Raw genomic sequence first — 21383 nt, 5'->3', positions numbered from 1 at the left:
AGAGGGGCAGAAAGGAGGAAGAGGAGAGAAAGAGGTGCATATTAGAGGAGAGAAAGAGGGGCAGAAGGAAGGGAGAGGAGGGAAAAAGAGGAAGGGAAGAGGTGAAGATTGAAGGAGGAAAGAGGGATACAATAAATGAATAGGATGGGTAAAGGTACACATTGGAGGTGGAAAGAAGGGTAGAAGGGAGGAAAATAAAGAGAGGAAGGGTAAGGTAAGAGGTGCAAATTGGAGGTGGAAGGAGAAACAAAGGGGGAGGAGAGCAAGAATAGATGGCAACCGGGGATCGAATGTAAGGGAAAATAAACATAACCTGGAGGAGACAGTTTGCAGATGAAATCTCAAATAAATTCTAGGACACAGGGCTTCTGACATGTCAGTAAGTTAATAATGAAGTGGGTAAATAGTGACCATGGTGGAGTCAGACCCAAACATTACGTTTCACAAACTGCTCTTACAACTGAAAATTGTTGGGCTTTGACACTTGATAAGCTCAATATTCATCCAGTACCTAATAAAACAGATTTCTAGCTGCATCTGAAGTCTGCAGGCTACTCTTTGCCCTCTATCTTTCCCTTTCTATGAGAGCATGTCTGTCATCATACTTCTGCTAGGGGTTAAATATTGTGGTAGAGTGAAATGGGTAGTAATAGGAAATCTAAACAATACAGTAGTTCTTTTGATCAATGATCACTCTGGAAACTTTCCATCATTTCACTGCATTGTCACCGTGGTCTGTGGAGCAATCTCTACCTGCTGCCTGAAAAGCTACACAACTAAAATAAACAGAAAAAAAAATTATGATAAAAGCAAAGTTAATAAAGACTTATAATTATTTCAAATTTTCTTACAGGTATGGTGCGCCTTGTTAAACAACATGCTTTGGATCTTATAAGAGAAGTAATTGTGGTGGATCCCATCTTAAATGATCTTCTGATTCAGAAAATGCTAACAGAAAAACAATATAACAATCTATGTAGTAATACCACCTCTCCGAAGAAGATGAGGGAACTCTACAAATTTGTCACAACCTGGCAGGATGATAGCAAAATCAAATTTTATAAGTCACTAATGAAATTTAATGAGCAGCTCATCAAATACCTGGAACATCTAGACAAACCTCCACCAAGTGAGTTATAGTAAATATTTATATTTTATGCGGCATGTTTTAAATCGGAATTCACTGTGTGTTCCCCAAATTAGCGGAATTTCAACTTTTTTTAGCACAGGCCTGAATAGGAAAGAAGACATCTTACACATCCTTTTTCTTCAGTGATGCTGTGGTTCTGAGGTTGTTATATATCTGACTTTTGCCCACTGTACTAGCTTTGTTACCAGAGCCAGGCTAAAGGGGAAAAAAAGATAATTAAATAGTGGTTGAGGAACTTAACTCAATGCCACTAAGACAGGAAAGTAAGGAGCCAAGAGTTACTGAAAGACAAGGATACATACTGTCAGGGATACCGGGAGATTTCCCAGTAGGCCGCCTGCCCTGGGGCCGTTTTGCGGCTGCACTGCTACTCTCTCCTTCTCATGTGTATCACAGAGCGGAATATTGATTCTATCTACTATCACACAAGCAGGTCTAGGGGGGCGGGGCCGCCGAATACAGAGCCAGCCAGCCAGCTCTGTGATACACAGTAAGAGATGCCACCCTGTGCCCGGATAGGAGGAGAAGCAGGGCATATAGAGGAGATGAGCTTTCTATATTCCTCCATGCAGCCGCTGCTTCTCCTCCTATCCAATCCAACTTCTTTTACTGCCCCCTCCAGTTATCCTTGTGCTCCCTGCCCACCCTGCTCCCCCCCCACAGTGCTCTCCAGCCACCCCCTCACAGTACTGTCCACCCCCCCACAGTGCTCTCCAGCCCCCACAGTGCTCTCCAGCCACCCCCCCACAGTGCTCTCCAGCCACCCCCCCCACAGTACTGTCCACCCCCCACAGTGCTCTCCAGCCCCCACAGTGCTCTCCAGCCACCCCCCCACAGTGCTGTCCACCCCCCACAGTTCTCTCCAGCCCCCCACAGTGCTGTCCACCCCCCCACAGTGTGCTCTCCAGACCCCCACGGTGCTCTCCAGACCCCCACGGTGCTGTCCACCCCCCACAGTGCTGTCCACCCCCCCCACAGTGCTCTCCAGACCCCCACGGTGCTGTCCACCCCAAATAGTGCTGTCCACCCCCCACAGTGCTGTCCACCCCTCACAGTGCTGTCCACCCCCCACAGTTCTTTCCAGCCCCCCACAGTGCTGTCCACCCCAAATAGTGCTGTCCACCCCCCCCCACAGTGCTTTCCACGCCCCCCACAGTGTTGTCCATCCCCCACTGTGCTCTCCAGCCCCCCACAGTGCTCTCCAACACCCACACTTCTCTCCAGCCTCCCACAGTGCTCTCTACCCCCCCTCAGTGCTCTCCAACCCCCCCCCCCACAGTGCTCTCCACCCTCCCACAGTGCTCTCCACCCCCCACAGTAGTGTCTAGCCCCCACAGTGCTCTCCAGCCCCCCCTCCCACAGTGCTGTCCACCCCCACAGTGCTCTCCAGCCACCCCCCCCCACATTGCTCTCCACCCCCCCACTGTGCTCTCCAGCCCCCCACAGTGCTCTCCACCCCCCACAGTGCTCTCCACCCCCCCACAGTGCTCTCCATCCTCCCACAGTGCTCTCCACCCTCCACAGTGCTCTCCAGCCCCCCCCCCCACAGTGCTCTCCAGCCACCCACCTACAGTGCTCTCCAGCCCCCCCACAGTGCTGTCCACCCCCCACAGTGCTCTCCAGCCCCCCACAGTGCTGTCCACCCCCCCCCCACAGTGTGCTCTCCAGACCCCCACGGTGCTCTCCAGACCCCCACGGTGCTGTCCACCCCCTCACAGTGCTGTCCACCCCAAATAGTGCTGTCCACCCCCCTCACAGTGCTGTCCATCCCCCACAGTACTCTCCAGCCCCCCACAGTGCTCTCCAGCCCCCACAGTGCTCTCCAGCCACCCCCCCCACACTACTGTCCACCCCCCCACAGTGCTCTCCAGCCCCCACAGTGCTCTCCAGCCCCCACAGTGCTCTCCAGCCACCCCCTCCCCCACAGTGCTCTCTAGCCACCCCCCCCCACACTACTGTCCACCCCCCCCACAGTGCTCTCCAGCCCCCACAGTGCTCTCCAGCCCCCACAGTGCTCTCCAGCCACCCCCCACACAGTGCTCTCCAGCCACGCCCCCCCCCCAGTGCTCTCCAGCCCCCACAGTGCTCTCCAGCCACCCCCCCCACAGTGCTCTCCAGCCACCCCCCCACAGTACTGTCCACCCCCCCACAGTGCTCCCCAGCCCCCACAGAGCTCTCCAGCCACCCCCCCACAGTGCTCTCCAGCCACCCCCCCACAGTACTGTCCACCCCCACAGTGCTCTCCAGCCCCCACAGTGCTCTCCAGCCACCCCCCCCCACAGTACTGTCCACCCCCACAGTGCTCTCCAGCCCCCACAGTGCTCTCCAGCCACCCCCCCCACAGTGCTCTCCAGCCACCCCCCCCCCCACAGTACTGTCCACCCCCCCACAGTGCTCTCCAGGACCCCCCCCCCCCACAGTGCTGTCCACCCCCCACAGTTCTCTCCAGCCCCCCACAGTGCTGTCCACCCCCCCCACAGTGTGCTCTCCAGACCCCCACGGTGCTCTCCAGACCCCCACGGTGCTGTCCACCCCCCACAGTGCTGTCCACCCCCCCACAGTGCTGTCCAGACCCCCACGGTGCTCTCCAGACCCCCACGGTGCTGTCCATCCCAAATAGTGCTGTCCACCCCCCACAGTGCTGTCCACCCCCCACAGTTCTTTCCAGCCCCCCACAGTGCTGCCCACCCCAAATAGTGCTGTCCACCCCCCCACAGTGCTTTCCACCCCCCCCCCCCCCACAGTGCTTTCCACCCCCCCACAGTGTTGTCCATCCCCCACTGTGCTCTCCAGCCCCCCACAGTGCTCTCCAACACCCACACTTCTCTCCAGCCTCCCACAGTGCTCTCTACCCCCCCTCAGTGCTCTCCAACCCCCCCCCCCCCCCACAGTGCTCTCCACCCTCCCACAGTGCTCTCCACCCCCCACAGTAGTGTCTAGCCCCCACAGTGCTCTCCAGCCCCCCTCCCACAGTGCTGTCCACCCCCACAGTGCTCTCCAGCCACCCCCCACATTGCTCTCCACCCCCCCACTGTGCTCTTCAGCCCCCCACAGTGCTCTCCACCCTCCCTCAGTGCTTTCCACCCTCCACAGTGCTCTCCTGCCCCCCCTACAGTGCTGTCCACCCCCCACAGTGCTCTCCAGCCACCCCCCCCCCCCACAGTGCTCTCCAGCCCCCCCACAGTGCTGTCCACCCCCCACAGTGCTCTCCAGCCCCCCACAGTGCTGTCCACCCCCCCACAGTGTGCTCTCCAGACCCCCATGGTGCTCTTCAGACCCCCACGGTGCTGTCCACCCCCCCCCCCCCCACAGTGCTGTCCACCCCAAATATTGCTGTCCACCCCCCTCACAGTGCTGTCCATCCCCCACAGTACTCTCCAGCCCCCCACAGTGCTCTCCAGCCCCCACAGTGCTGTCCACCCCCCACAGTGCTGTCCACCTCCCACAGTGCTCTTCAGCCCCCACAGTGTTGTCCACACCCCAGAGTGCTCTCCACCCCGCCACAGTGCTCTCCAGCCCCCCACAGTGCTCTCCAGCCCCCCCACAGTGCTCTCCAGCCCCCCCACAGTGCTCTCCAACCCCCCACAGTGCTCTTCAACCCCCACAGTGCTCTCCAACCCCCACACTTCTCTCCAGCCTCCCACAGTGCTCTCCACCCTCCCACAGTGCTCTCCACCCCCCACAGTGGTCTCTAGCCCCCACAGTGCTCTCCACCTCCCTCCACAGTGGTCTCCAGTCCCCCACAGTGGTCTCCAGCCCCAACAGTGCTCTCCACCCCCCACAGTGGTCTCTAGCCCCCACAGTGCTCTTCACCTCCCCCCACAGTGGTCTCCAGTCCCCCAGAGTGCTCTCCAAACCTGTTCTTTTTGGCTCCCCCTCCAGTGCTCTCTCAAGCTCCCCCCAGCACTCTCCGCTCCCCACCCCTGTACTCTCCACTCCCCCCTGCATTTTGCCCCCACCCATGTGCTCTTCAACTCTGCCAGTCCTCTACGCCCCCCATAGTACTCTCCAGTACCCGGTGCTTTCCACCCCTGTTCTTTCTGGCCCCCACTGGTGCTCTCAAGCTCCCCCCATTTCTCTCCACTCCTCCCTGCTCTTTGTACCCCCCAGTGCTCTTCAGCCCTGTTTTTCTTCCCCCCAGTAGTCTCAAGCTCCCCCCAGTGCTCTTCACCACCCCACACTCTTAGCCCCCCCAGTGCTCTCAGCCTCCCATGCTCTCCACCCCTGTTCTTTTTGTCCCCCACCATTGCTCTCAAGTTCCCCCCAGCACTCTTCGCTCCCCACCCCTGTACTCTCTACTACCCCTGCATTTTTCCCCCACCCGTGTGCTCTCCAACCCCGCCAGTGCTCTCCGTCCTCCATAGTGCTCACCAGTCCCCCGTGCTTTCCACGCCTGTTCTTTCTGCCCCCCACTGGTGCTCTCAAGCTCCCCCAATTGCTCTCCACTCCCCCCTGCTCTTTGTACCCCCCAGTGCTCTCCAGCCCTGTTTTTCGGCCCCCAGTACTCTCAAGCTCCCCCCCAGTGCTCTTAGCTACCCCACACTCTTAGCCCCCCCAGTACTCTCAGCCTTCCGTTCTCTCCACCCCTGTTCTTTTAGACCCTCCCCATTGCTCTCAAGTCCCCCCCCAGCACTCCCCACCCCTGTGATATCCACTCGCTCCTGCTCTTTTCCCCCACCCATGTGCTCTCCAACCCCACCAGTACTCTATGCTCCCCCTTCTCTCCAGCTCCCACCCAGTGCTCTCCACTTCCCCAGGACCAGAGGACAGGCTGACTGGGGCCGGAAAATAAGGACGGCTGAAGGTGCAGGTGGCCAAGGACCACTCCATCTCACAGAAAACAGATCCTCTGGAAGGAGCACCGTCCCCATCCAAAACGAGAACAGGCTCTGCCTGCTGCTGACCATCATTGATATCCTGCTGACATGCAAGGTACTGTACCGAGCATCAACGGCACACCTTCCCACAGACAGGGACTGCAGACTGGGACATGCGGCAGAGGAGAGGCTGACATGATGGGCACAGCAAGACTGCATTCCCGGCACAGTGAGGCTGCATTGATGGACACAGTGAGGCTGCAATGATGGGAACAGTGAGGCTGCAATTATGGGCACAGTGAGGCTGCAATGGTGGGCACAGTGAGGCTGCAATGGTGGGCACAGTGAGGCTGAATTTGGGCACAGTGAGGCTGAATTTGAGCACAGTGAGGCTGCATTTGATGGGCACAGTTAGACTGCAATGATGGGCACAGTGAGGCAGAATTCATGGGCACAGTGAGACTGCATTTGATGAGCACAGTGAGGTTGCATTGATGGGCACAGTGAGGCTGCATTTTGGCACAGTGAGGCTGCATTTGATGGGCACAGTGAGCCCCCCCCCCCATGTTCTGAGTTCCTCGGGTCCCCCTTGATGATTGACCACTTTTAACTGGAATTTGCTTTTATATATATATATATATATATATATATATATATATATATATATATATACACATATATACATACATACATATAAATCCCTATGTGATTTCATATCTGTCTTATCTATATATAATCACTCTTCAAATGTGCTTTAAAGTGGTTGAATAGCCAAATTGGGGACTTTTACCTACAGGAAAGCCTATAATAAGGCTTACCTGTAGGTAAAAAAAAATCTCCTAAACCTGTACGGTTTAGGAGATATTCCCCTCGCAATGTGCCGCTGACTGCAGCGGCGCATGCGCACAGGGGATTCCCGGCTGGAAGCTCGGCAGACGCCGGACCCTGCCAGAGAGAAATCTCCTGTGCGCATGCGCGGGAGTAACAATATCGCGGCTCCGGCCACTCACAGAGCCAGAGCCGCAATACCCGGAAGAAACGCAGAGGGAACATGTCAGCTCCCTCTGTGTGGAGGACAGATGTCGGGCCTCGTTCTAAGATAAGTATTTCATAATGAGCTAGTATGCGGTGCATACTAGCTCATTATGCCTTTTGCTTTGCAGGTGAGGGAAAAAAAATAATTCAGCAGGTATACAACCGCTTTAAAATGTGTGGTTTTCCCTTTTATGAACATAAAATAATGACGTTATGCTGTTGCGCTGGTATAATAATGCTGTGGGGCTGGTATGAAATTTTTTCCAGGGCTGGATTTTATTCCCAGTCCGGCCCTGCATACTGTACATTTTCTCACTTTATTCAAACAAACATGGCATCGGCTGCATGTGCATTAATGCAAGCATTTTTGTGTGTAAGATCACCAGGGGAGGGCTGGCAGCCTTAGGCCTGGGGGGCAAGTCCAGTCAAGTGGCCCATTGAACCACTGAATCAGCTCACCACCCATCTACACCACATTCCCCGTACAGAGAGAGAGGGAGACTGCTCCACATTGCCCCAAAGAGAGAGAGAGACTGCTTGACACTGCCTGCACAGAGAGAAACTGCTTCACACTGCCTCCACAGAGAGAGAGACCGCTTCACACTGCCTGCACAGAGAGAGACCCCGCTTCACACTGCCTCCACAAAGAGAGACCCCGCTTCACACTGCCTCCACAAAGAGAGACCCCGCTTCACACTGCCTCCACAAAGAGAGACCCCGCTTCACACTGCCTCCACAAAGAGAGACCCCGCTTCACACTGCCTCCACAGACCCCGCTTCACACTGCCTGCACAGAGAGAGCAGTCACTTTCTGTGCAGGCACTGTGAAGCAGTCAGTCTCTGTACAGGCAGTGTGAAGTGGAGCAGTCTCTCAGAGAATGGAGCAGTCTCTAAGAGACTGCATGATTGCCCCCAGAGAGACTGAGAAAAAGAGCTTGCCTCTTCCCCACACCCAGTATACAGAACAATGAGACTGCAGGAAGATGAAAACTAAAGACTGTGCTGTCACTGCCACCACACTAAGCACTACCTGTGGAGTCCGGAGCTTCTCTGCTGAGTGAGCACCACACCACTGGGCAAGCCAAGCAAGCAGAGTAGCTGAGAGTCACAGTGAGCGCAGCAGGCTAAACACGCGAGTCCTGCTGTCTCCCCGGCATGAACACCAGCTTCACCAGGGTGCAGGTTCCTCCTGTCTCAATTGCGGATAGTAAGAAATGCACATGCAGGCGCATGCCGGAGCACCGGCCAGATTAAGGGCATTGTGGGCCTGGTGCTGCAGTGGAGCAGGTTTAGGAGTGGCAGGGATATGAGGTAAGTCATGTCATATCCCAGCTCTTGCCCAGACTTGGTCACAGCCCCACAGGGCTGTAATGTTAGGGAAGCCCAGAACTGGAATTACCAAGCTTCTGTAAGAGCTGTGTGTGGGTGTGTGCTCTGAGGTGAAAGTTTCCAGAATACAGTGATCACTGCTGGCAGCTATAGCAGCCAGCACTGATCGCTAAAAAACATAAAGACACGCTGGTTGTACTGTCAGTTGATGGAGTCAAATTCTGTACAATCAGTCTGCACAGAGATAGATTGAAATGTCTGCTGAACTTCAATCTGTCTATTGTGGCCTAAGTCCACCAGTCTCTGGGTTTATTAATATCCTCAAATCTTCTGAAAGGAGCGCTCCACTTAGGTGTAGAAATTCACTTGGAGTGAATACAAGCATTTAGGCTCACACTGGTGTGGTGCGGTTTGGCTCCAGTGCGGGTGTACTGGTGGGTGTCGCACCCCCTCAGACTTCTTTTAGGTTACTCATTGTTGCTGCATGTTCTGAAAGTGCACCAAACATGCAGCATGCAGGACGTTTTGTGCACTTTCAGAACATGCAGTAAAAATGTGCATCCTCTATGTCCCAGGGGCAACATGCAGGATGACTGCAAGTACACCAGCACTGAGTGTAGAGCCCACATCATACCACCTAGCCCTAGGAGGGCAAGGTACTGACACAGGCTGCTAGAAAAAAACTCTATGGCTGCAGAGAGGAGGAGAGAGGAAGAGCTCACTTACTTGGATGGTCCCGGCCTCCCAGGAGCCTCACTGGATTCCAGCCAACTGCTCAGATTGAGCAGAGAGCAGGTCCAGCCTCTGCCAGCCAATGGTGTGGAGTAGGGAGGGGCTGTGCGGGGCTGTGCTGTGTAACACAGACTGTCAGCCCTGACATGAAGACATCGCTGGCTCACAGTACTGGACTCGGCCAGCTCAAGAACTGTGCATGCTGCGGTTTTGAGCTGACGACACAGCAGCCTTTGCCACTGCATATCAGAGCAGCCCAGCCCTCCCCTGAAGATCACACTGTGTTAAGATAATCCATTTGAATAGAGATGAGTTTTGTTTTGGTTCGTACCAGAACTCTCCAGAACCTGAGTTCGGCCCCAAATGACGAGCCCCATTAAAGTCTATGGGACCTGAACGGGAAAAATCAAAAGTCCCCAATTTGAAGGCTTATATACAAGGTATTGGCCATAAAAAGGGTACAGGGGCCTAGGGACTGCCCTGGGGGACATGTACCAATGCACCAATTTGGTACCAATGTACCAAAACACAAAAAAAAAAAAAGAAGCAGTGATTTTAATAATGCTTAAAGTGAAATAATAAAAATTTTAAATTCCTCTAACCATTTGCCGCCCACGCTGTAGCTGAAAGATGGCTACAGTGCGGGCTTCCTTTGCCGCAAGGGCGTCCATGCACATCCTCCCGTGATTGCGCAGCCAGCGCGCTCTGTGATCGAGTCCTTCGGATTCAGCTGATCACAGTTCGGGGTAAAAGGCCAATGACAGCCAATGACAGCTGATCACTGGATGTAAATACAAGCAAGGTTATCGTTTTTTCTCTCCTCAAGCAGGCAGTGTGAGGAGAGATGGAGAGACGATATGTACAACATGGGTTGAACAACATTTTATTTGTAAACTTGTAAATATAGTAAATGCTTGTACCATATGTTACCTTTTCAATAAACTTTTGAAATGAAAAAAATAAATAAAAATAATAATAATAATGAATATCCCAAGTTTTAAAAATATTGTTTTTTCAGTTTAGACCAATATATATTCTTCTACATATTTTTGGTAAAATAAATCACAATAAGCGTATATAGATTGGTTTGTGCAAAAGTTATAGCATCTACGAAATAGGGGATATATTTATGGAATGTTTATTAATATATATTTTTTTTTTACTAGTAATGGCGGTGATCTTTTTTATCGAGGCTGTGACATTTCGGCGGACAGTTCGGAAACTTTTGCCACTATTTTAGGACCATTGACATTTATCAGCTATCAGTGCTATAAAAATGCATTGATTAATGCACTGATGTAAATGTCACTGGCAGGGAAGGGGTTAACATTAGGGGGGCGATCAAGGGGTTCCCTCAGTGTTCTAACTGTGGGGGGATGGGACTGACTGGGGGAGGAGACTGATCATTGTTCCTAAGCATTAGGAACAACAGATCAGTCTCCTCACACCCGACAGAATGGGGATTTGTGTGTATACACACACAAATTCATGTTATGGCTCTGTCAGGAGTAGGGATGAGCTTCGTGTTCGAGTCGAACGTACGTTCGACTCGAACATTGGCTGTTCGTCCGTTCGGCTAAATCCGAACTCTTGGTCCGTTCGCGTCAAAATTCGTGTGGCGTGCACGGCCCACAATGCACTGCGATGGCGCAGTGCATTGCTGGCTCATGATTGGCCAAGCATGCACTGTGACCCCGCATGCTTGGCCAATCGCAGCGCCAGCAGCGAGGAGAGCCATGATTGGCCACAGGCATCCTGCCTGTGGCCAATCATAGCTCAGGCTGTGTAGTGCACGCCCCACACTATATAAGGCCGCCTTTGAGGCGGCCTCGTGTAGTGTGTTGGCATCTGAAGCAGTGGGTGTTCTGTGTACCTTCAACACAGTACACACCGATCGTTTTTGGCTGATTTCCTATCTTGCTGTTGTGTAGTGGTTATTGTCTGTGCCCTGACCGCAGTATACACCACTATATTCACCTCACCTATATAGCTAGTGATCTATCTTTAATAATAGAGCTTGCAGTCAGTAGTGTTAGGAGATGCGTGCTGTCTGCGTGCTCTGTACCCAGTACATACCGCTATAATCCACCTACATAGCTGTTCTCTATTTGAGTCCAATTGCCATCTGCAGGAGTTATTGGAAGTTGTGTGTGCCTCCAGCACAGCACAGTATACATCTGTATATACCCCTTTATCTCTGCTGTTTTCTGGTTATTGTCTGCGTGCCCTGACCGCAGTATACACTGCGATATTCACCTCAGCCTAAGGCCCAATTTTTCTGCCCCTGTTTAACAGGGGCGTTTAAGTACAATTTTTGATGCAATGCTTTGCAGCAGGGCTAATTCCAGCAAAAAAACTAGAGTATATGGAAGAGGTTGCAGTGTGGTGGCACCAGCAAGGCCAAATTTTTCTGCCCCTGTTTAACAGGGACATGTAATTACAATTCTTGATATAATATTTCACAGGAGGGCCCCTTCCTGTGCCCACCCAGAGTAACGGTGAGGACTTATAGTGTTGTGGCACCAGCACCACAACCACCAAAGGTCAATTTTTCTACCACTGTTCAACAATGGCATGTAATTACAATTCTTGATATAATCGTTCACAGCAGGGCGCTCCAGCGCCCACCAAGAGTCACTTTGAGGGCTTACAATGTTGTGGCAAAACCAACACCTTGTTCCGCCATTTCTGCAGAGCATATAGGGCAGGCCCCTACTTTCAAACATCCAACTTACAAACATCTCCTACTTGCAAACGCAAGGAGACAGCAGCAAGTGAGATGAAAAAAGATGTACGACAAAACAAATTATACAGGAGTAATAGCCCTTCCCTATGTTTTCCAAAAAGCTTAAAAATAGTTTTTTTGACTGGAGCTACACTTTAAAAATGTACCAGTTGAAAATTACAAACAGATTCAACTTAACACAACAAACCTACACAGTCCCTGTCTTGTTTGCACCGCCTGTATACTGCTGTTCTGAGTATATAGGGCCTGGGGGCCACACACATTTCCTTTTCTTAATATGGGTACAGGGTTCCCCTTAAAATGCGTACAAGACCCAAATAGGCTGGTAATGGGCAGGGAGGGCTACCCATGCCATTTTTCTCAATGATTTTCAACCATATTGCAGGAACCAGATATAACATTAAAACCGCAAGCAGTTTTAAATGGTGTTATTTCCGTTTAATGTCATTTTGTGCAGGGATTGTTCTAAACACGGGAAACACGTGGCACTTCACAGGCATACTACAGACACCCCCCAGGCACCATATTTAAAGTAATATTTCACTTTTTTTTTTCACTTTAATCGTCATTAAAATCAGTGCTCCCGCCAAAACGGCCGTTTTTAAAACTTTTTTTTGCATTGACCCATGTCCCCTGAGGCAGGAGTCAGGTCCCCAAACCCTTTTTAGGACAATATCTTGCATATTAGCCGTTAAAATTAGCACTTTCCATTTCGAACGTTCGAGTCCCATAGACTTCAATGGGGTTCTAACGTTCGTAACGAACGTGGGGTCCGTTCGAAAGTTCTGGTGCGAACCGAACCGGGGGGTGTTCAGCTCATCCCTTGTCAGGAGCAATTGCTGGTGATCACAGTGGCAGGCGCATGACCCCTATTCCCCTTAACTAGATGCTGACCACCGGCCATCAAATGACGGCCAGGCAGCGCACCTATTGTGGCTGGAGGCCGTCATATGATGTCCTCCTGTTTAAACAGGGAATGCGCGCGATCGTGCGCGCGCATCCCTGTTCCTTCAGTGGCAGCGTGTCACGGAGACACCGCTCGCCACCGAGGGGGGTGAACAGCCATTGGGCATGGCTGTTTACCACGTGATCAGCCGTGATGAAGTCAGGGCCGATCACAGATGGTTCCACCCCCACTGTGCAGTGCGCAAGATCGCACATGCACGTCGGTGGCGGCGTGTTCCCGGGAACACTGCTCGTCACCAACTCTGGTAAACAGCCATTGGCTGGCTGTTTACCCATGTGATCGACTGTGATCCTTTCACAGCCGATCACTAAATGTAAACAAACCGTGGTACGAGATGTTACCGGGTTCTCCTCCTCACACACCAATCGTGTGTGAGGAGGAGATTGCGTTAACATCTCGTTACCGCTTACAGTACACAAGCACACTGATTGCCCCCCACCCAAAAGAGGACCTGTCACCACCCATTATAGTACCTGTCACTCACAGTCCATCAGAGTACCCGAGTACCTGTCACAGTCCATCCGAGTACCCGAGTACCGGTCACAGCCCATCAGAGTACCCGAGTACTTGTCACGGTCCATCCGAGTACCCGTCACAGCCCATCAAAGTACCCGAGTACCTGTCACAGCCCATCAGAGTACCCAAGTACCTGTCACAGCCCATCAGAGTACCCGAGTACCTGTCACAGCCCATCAGAGTACTGAGTACCTGTCACAGTCCATCCAAGTACCTATCACAGCCCATCAGAGTACCCGAGTACCTGTCCCAGTCCATCTGAGTACCTGAGTACCTGTCCCAGTCCATCTGAGTACCCGAGTACCTGTCACAGTTCATTTGAGTATCCGAGTACCTATCACCGCCCTTCAGAGTACCAGAGTACCTGTCCCAGTCCATCTGAGTACCCAAGTACCTGTCACAGTTCATCTGAGTACCTATCACCGCCCTTCAGAGTACCAGAGTACCTGTCACAGTCCATCAGAGTACCCGAGTACCTGTCACAGTCCATCAGAGTACCGAGTACCTGTCACAGTCCATCCGAGTTTAAAAGAATTTAAAAGAAAAAAGTGCAGCGCTTAGCCAATAAATATTACCGTGACCATAAAAAATGCCAAAAAAACGGTGAAAGCGAATACACAAAAACTATTAAAGATGAGTCAAATAGAGGGGGCGTGGCCTAGGTGTTCAGGTGACGTCTTTTTGTGCAGCTCCGACATCTTCTGCAACAATCCTGCTCAATCCTTGGTTTATCTCTCACATATCGCCGCACGAAGGACACCGCCTGAACCGGAGGACTGCCCTGCATCACCGGACGGTGATATCGGCGGATGGGCAGGGTATAAGACAGCCGCTGGCGCGAATGAATGTGAAACCTGCTCGGGCCAAGATGGCCGCCGCACCGCTGCCACAGTGCCATGTGATTCCCCTGCCTCCACGCCGGATCTCTTTGGGGATGCCTCTCCGCCATCCTCCCCGGGACAGCCTGACCCCCCAATCCTGATGTCGCAAACCTTGGCGGGGGAGGAAGCGGGGGATAATGAGAAGGGGCCTATGCTGGCGGAGGTGCTGCAGACAATTAAGGTAAACCATGCTGCTTTAATGGGGACAGTGGCTGAAATCAGAAGTGACTTTACACTACTAAGGCAGGATGTTCAAAAATTGCATGGAAGGGTTTTTGAAACTGAAAAACGTATTAGTGATTTGGAAGACTCAGTTAACCCCTTACTACCTAAGCTCAATGCTACGGGGGGGGGGGGGATAGCTACCCTTGAGTACAAGGTGGACGACTTTGAGAAGAAACAACCTGAGGCTGGTTGGTCTTCCTGAGCGGGTGGAGGAGGTAGACCCAGTAGCCTTTTTGGAGAGCTGGCTGGAGCAGGAGTTTGGCCATGATATACTGTCCCCTTGCTTTGTGATAGAACGGGCGCACAGAGTCCCGGGCAGACCGCTCCCCGCAGGTAATCCACCACGCACAATGGTCATCAGATTGTTGAACTACAGGGACAGAGACACTATCTTGCGTGCAACCAGAATGAAAGGCAGTTTGAAGATTAACAATGCTGCAGTGTCACTATATCCAGATTATTCGATGACTGTCCGCAACCAAAGTCTGTTAAACAAACGCTGCGGGAGCATGCTGTGCAGTATTCTATCATACTTCCGGCTACCCTATGCATTGTACACCAGGAGAAAGTTATTTTTTTTTGAGTCACCCAAAAATGTCATTGCGTGGTGGGAATCCCTACCCCAATCCCCTCGTGACCCTGCCTGAAGGATGTCAGCCCTGATTGACGACAGCCTTGTTTTCTTTTGCCCCCCCCTTCCCATATCTACCTCTGGTTTGTGCTGTGAATCCTACGCCGCTCTTGTTGAAACACAATGGGATCAACCATGATTATCTCTTTTGCGGGAAGCATTTACTCCCTTTTCGGATGAGTATTTGGGAGCTGCTCTAGGAGACCGATGTTGAGCCACACAGTGGTGAAGTTGACTTGTTGCAGTTAAACACATGAGTATCAGGCCATGCACCCCATGTTTTGGGTACAAGCCGTTTCCGTGGGAGCAGGGCAGGGTTGTTGCTGGCAGTTGGCAGCTCTTTATTTTGTGTATATAGTCTAGTAACGGTATGTAAGGAGTTTGGATGGATGAATGTGTGTTTGTCACTTTGTCCCACTGGAGGTGCTGTGGCTCTGGCTCACTCATGGGGGGCTGTCCTGGGGCTCCTAGACAGACTGCATCCGTTTTTTCTCGCCTGCGTGATAAACCCGACCCCCCCATGGCTTAGGTAAACATCTGTTCATGGAATGTGCACAGGCTGAATTCTAAATTTAAGCGTGCATTGGTGTTTGAACAAATCAAATGGCTGCACCCACATGTCCTTTGCCTACAAGAGACTCATCTTGTGGGCTCGAAAATCCTTGCATTAAAAAAGTGCTGGGTGGCTCAAAATTTTCATTCCACGTACTCTAATTATGCCCGTGGGGTGGCCATCCTGATTCGTAAGGAACTTCTTTTTGAGTGTCACCAGGGGGTCTCAGACCCTAAGGGTCAGTTTTTGGTGTTACATGCTACTGTGCAGAGAACGCCTGTTATTCTGGTCACGATATATGTTCCTCTGCCAGCCACGGCCACAGTATTCTCAGACCTGAGCGTTAAGTTATTGTTTTTACCTGTTTGTCCTACATTTATTGTCGGGGATTTTAACTCAGTGTTGCAGCCTACTCTTGATAGACTAAAACCTCATGTGAATGAGCTGTTTAGTAAATGGTGTGAAGCGTATGGATATGTAGATATTTGGCGATGGAAGTTTCCTACTGAAAAAAGTCAATCTAAGACCTATGGTTCTCTTTCCAGGTTGAACTATGCACTAGCCACCAGAGACCTTCTGCCGGTTGTCAGGGCAATTAAATACATTTTACAAACCGTGTCGGATCACTCACTGCTCCAGGTTACCCTTACCCTGGGACACAGGCCTTCATTTTGGGTGTGGAAACTTAGTCCCTTGTGGATATCCACGCCCGGGATACAGGAGGCCATCCCATTGGACATGGTGGATTACTGGTCCTCTAACCTTGACACAACAGCACCAGGCCCCACATGGGATGCCTTTAAGGCAGTTCTGCGAGGGTCATATATATCCCGTATTAAGCATCATAGACTAGGGGCCCAACAAATGACACTTGAGCAAACCCTGGAGGAGGCAAGACTCAGGCACACGCTAAATCCGACAGAGGCGACTCGCGGGGAGCTAACTACTGCCCATAAGCTGTTACAGTTACATCTCGTGGACATGACTAAAATGCAACAACTACACCTGATGGCAAAAATACATGAACATGGGGTGGAAGAACGGGAGAATGCTTGCCTATCTTGCCCATACAGAGTACTTGGACAGCTCAATCTCTGCTATACAATTAGTTGACGGCTCTACTACCTCAGATCCCATAGCTATTAATCAGGAATTTGCATCATATTACCGCAGATTATATGACGATCTGGTGCCCCCCTCGGAGGTCACCTTTAGGGGTTTCTTCTCGTCCATGGTTTTCCCCGTGCTGGAAGACACTCAGAGGGACCTCTTGGAACAGGAGATTACTGTTGAGGAGGTGGAAGCAGCAATAGGTTCCCTACCACCCTCGAAGGCCCCGGGCCTGGATGGTATCCCTTCAGCGTGGTACCAGACATACACCGAGTTGATAGCTCCCAAACTACTTCTCACTTATCGTGAATCCTTGAATCGGGGATCCCTTCCTGATTCAATGAACGAAGCACTGATTGTGGTACTAACCAAGCCGGGGAAAAATAAGCTGTTGTGTGAGTCTTACCGACCAATTTCACTCCTGAACAATGATGCAAAAATCTTGGCCAAGATACTAGCTCTTCGTTTGCAGAAAGTTATACTGACCTTAATATCGCTGGACCAGGCTGGTTTTATGCCTGGACGTAGCACGTTTGATAATATACACAGATCTACATATACATAGGGCATGCAGGGACAAAATCGGTAGCCTGGTTTTGTCCTTAGATGTGTTAAAGGCTTTTGATATGATTTGTTGGTCATTCCTGTGGGAGACTATGGCAAACATGGGGTTTGGACCACACTATACTAACTGGGTTTGCTTGTTATATGCTAAACTGAGTGCAAGGGTTCGAACTAATAGAGATGTCTCTTCACCATTCTTCTTGCAGAGGGGGACTAGGCAGGGGTGTCCGCTCTCTCCGCTCCTGTTCACTCTTGCCATAGAGCCACTGGCTCTGGTGGTGCGGCAGGCCTTGGAGATAGGGGGCATCTGGCTTGGGGTGCTGGAGGAGAAGATATCTTTGTATGCAGACGATGCCTTGATCTATCTAGATGGCAAGGAAAGCTCCTTCAGGGCCTTATGCAGGTGGTGGAAGAGAAGTTATTCCTGAAAATAGAGTCTATTGTGTCCTCCTTTATTTGGCAAAACTCCCATCCGCGGATAGCCAAGGCATCCTTACAGTCCTCCAAACAAAAAGGAGGCCTGGCCCACCCAAATCTGTACAATAACTTCATTGCCTCCCAACTTACCTATGTATATGAATGGCTACAGTCCAACCCTCAGACCACTTCCGCTTCTCTCTTGTCAATCTTGCATGCACCGTTTGATACAGCTAATGATGTGTTGCATAGGGCACTTAACTTTAGGTGCTCTAGGCTTTCCCCTCTGGATGTGGGTTTGCTGGCTTGGAGAGAGGGGGAAAAAATGCTTTCAATCACTACTCCTGGAAAGTCATCACAAACCCCACTTTGGGACAACCCTAGTCTTCCTGAGCTCTGTGGGCATCTAGACTCCCAATGGTGGACCTGGCTGCATATTACGCACCTGTTTCATATAATTAAGGGGAATGTGTTTGAATCCTTTGAAAATGTAAGGGGTAATTATACAATAGATCATAAATTCTTTTATAAATACCTACTCCTTCGACATGCCATTCAGGTGCAGTTTGGCTCCCTGACCATAGAGCTCAAGGAATCTCCCATGGAAGATTTACTGTCCTACCCAGATCTTACTAAACTGGTCACAACTTTCTATGGTCACCTGTCCGGGGTGGGGGTGGACCCATTCCAAAATTCCTTTATGAAGTGGAAAAGACTGATACCCGACTTGTCAGAGGAGGGTTGGGAGGAGGTTACAGAAATTTGTTTTCAAGACATCATAAGCACAGCTGATCAATATGTTCAATTTAAGTTTATTCATCATTTGCATTATACTCCAGCCAGACTGGCACGAATGGGCCTGAGAGCTGAAGCTTTGTGTGCTCGATGTACCTTTGATAATGCTGATTTTATACCATATGTTCTGGAGTTGTCCTAGATAGGAATCGTATTGGAAGGACCTGTTCAAATTTTTTGATGAACATCTTGCTCTCCCGGTGCCCCAAACCCCTGAGGTGGGTCTACTGGGTATACTGAATGACTTCATCCACAAGGCATCAGCTCAGATTTTACAATGTACCATCTTGTTCTATGCACGTAAAGTGATTTTACTGAACTGGAAAGAGAGTGACCCCCCCAAGACCCAATCCCTATTTGGTATTATTAATGGAGAACTCCCCAAATTTTAAACTGTTTATAAAAATAGAGCTTGTTTGAAAAAGTTCCATAAAGTGTGGCAGCCATGGATGGATGTCTCTGGCTCCTTCTGGGGGACGGTCCTATCCTCACAAATATCCTAGGCGGGATTGCGTGGGGTAGGACTGGACCTTAGAGTTCTTGGTGTATGCTACTGGCTACTAGCGGGAGGGGCGGATTATAGGGAAGGCTGAAGTTATATGACACTGCACTGACGGTGATGTGTATGAATGTGATGTGTGTGTTTGGTATGTTTTTCTGTCTTTTTGTCTATGTTTTGTTGGGGGTTTTTTTCGTTTAATTTTTTTGCTTACTCCTGTGATGTGCCCTTTTGGTGGAACCGGGTAACACCATTGCTTCAGCTATCATAATGGTGGAGGCAGTGAGCTGTATGACAGCTCCCAGGCTGGGAGGTTATTTGCACAGGCGGTTGCTCGGTCCAACACAATACTTTATACGTAAAAATTAAGGGTATAGGTTTTTGTCTGTAAGAACGGGGTGTTGTTATATACTATATATACTGATTGACATTTAAGCTGTAATGTTGAAAACTTAAATAAACACCTTTTTAAAAAAAGATGAGTCAAATATATAAAAATATAAATATAAATATAAATTCAAGTTTCCATATATATATTAATACAAAAAAGATGTAAAATGTCCAGTATATGTGTAGTAATAGCTGATTGTTCAATCAAATTGTATTTGACCACGTGGACCCGTCACCTCTAAACACCACTAATAGATGGAGGCTTACCAGATCCCCAGCGACCCCCCTATTAGGGGAGGTCAAACTGAGCAAATTCGATATCAGGTCCCATAGACGTCCAGATATCCAGATGTCGGAGATTATCCCGATCTCTCGGATGTCTCGCAACCTTCGGATTCACACAATTGCTCTCAGCAGGCCTCCAAACGAAGTATCACCATAAAGAAAAAAAAGTGCGCCAAATTGCGTGATATGGTTTAAAAAAAAAATCAATAGAGCAAGATGCTCAAGCGCACATAAAACGACTCCACCGAGTCACAGGAAAAATGTACCCGACGATCGTTTCGTCAAAGGTCTGACGTCATCAGGGGTACAACCGCACCATTGCGCCAAAATGTTTTATAGCCTATTGGCAAGGAAAGGAGCCCTGCCATAGGTTAAAACAAACGCCCTATCAATATACTAACCCCGGAAGAGCTAAATACTCAAAGGAAGGGGTCAATTTCCTAAAGAAATCAAATTAATAAAAAATGGCTGTATAGCAATACAAACCGATTGGAATCCATAAACATTTATATTTATATTCGATGATTGTTTAAAAAAATAAACTATTAATAAAAAAATAAAAAAATGTGAAATGAAAAATGCCGCCATCTAGTGGTTGCAAAAAATATCTACATTTGAACAATAATTTTATGCTTAAACTGGCTACCCGTCATTGCCAACAGTCTACTTCCAAAACAGCCTAGCGAACAAACAAATAATAATATAAAAATAATGTAAGATTTGTCCCATTAGTGAGGTTTAACTCATAATACAAAAACATTGTGACAAAAGTTAATGTATCATATCTGTTAAACTCCTAAATCCAGTATCACCGATAATCAATACATTTACCCACTAAATGGGTCAAAGAGAGGGATATCAACTGTTATTAATAAAACAGTTGATGTCCCACTCCACATTGAGGCCCCCAGGAACATGCGTGCCTAATATATATATCCAATTGGTCTCAGCTCGTGAAATGGTGCGCTTCCCGTTACTTCCACGCCAATGAGGCACATATTTTTCAATGGCTAAAAAGGTGGTGCCCCTTGGGTCACGATTATGTTTCAAGTCATAATGATTACTAACATTGTGCTTGTCAAAACCCTTACAGATATTAGTTATATGTGCAACATACGAATTGTACGTCCCACATATTCTGAACCGCAGGGACACCTAAGGAGATACACGACACACTTAGTAGAGCATGTAATAAAAGTTTGAATGGGACATGTAAACCCCGTACCACTTGAAGTGAACTCTGTGAATCTCCTCCCCCGTAGTGTATTCAACTTACAGGCTCTACATTTACCACAAGGCAAAAAACCCTTCAGATCGCCAAAGAAAGTGGGTCTCTTTGGGGGATCGGGGACATTAGGAGAAATCATGTTCCTTAAATTGGTAGCACCCCTAAAGATAACATTTGGTCTATCCGATAGTAAAGGGCCAAGGACACTGTCATTCTTTATTACTAGCCAATTTTTCTTTATAATCCTCTTAATGGCCCAATTCTGACTAGAAAAGGTTGTAATAAAGGCTAGACCATAATTATCAACACTGTCGACTCTTGGAGGCTTATCAGCCAATAATAGTCCATCCGAGTACCTGTCACAGTCCATCCGAGTACCTGTCACAGCCCATCAAAGTACCCGAGTACCTGTCACAGCCCATCAGAGTACCCGAGTACCTGTCACAGCCCATCAGAGTACCCGAGTACCTGTCACAGCCCATCAGAGTACCCGAGTACGTGTCACAACCCATC

At 49.9% G+C, this 21383-nt stretch overlaps 1 protein-coding gene across 1 annotated transcript in view; it reads left to right on the top strand.

Moving 5' to 3' along the window:
- The window catches only part of LOC143925642 (uncharacterized), a gene marked incomplete in the record, with an annotated part of 246019 nt that overhangs the window by 152054 nt on the left and 72582 nt on the right, over positions 1-21383 (top strand). The window contains 1 exon segment of the mRNA XM_077450108.1: positions 854-1129. Coding sequence (XP_077306234.1) covers positions 854-1129 — 276 coding nt within the window.

Source organism: Lithobates pipiens, unplaced genomic scaffold (genome assembly GCF_037356315.1).
Source record: "Lithobates pipiens isolate NorthernLeopardFrog02 unplaced genomic scaffold, aLitPip1_a1.2 Scaffold_22, whole genome shotgun sequence".
Taxonomy (NCBI): Eukaryota; Metazoa; Chordata; class Amphibia; order Anura; family Ranidae; genus Lithobates; species Lithobates pipiens.
The sequence above is the reverse complement of the archived record's forward strand: the minus strand, read 5'-3'. Positions and strand labels throughout refer to the sequence as shown.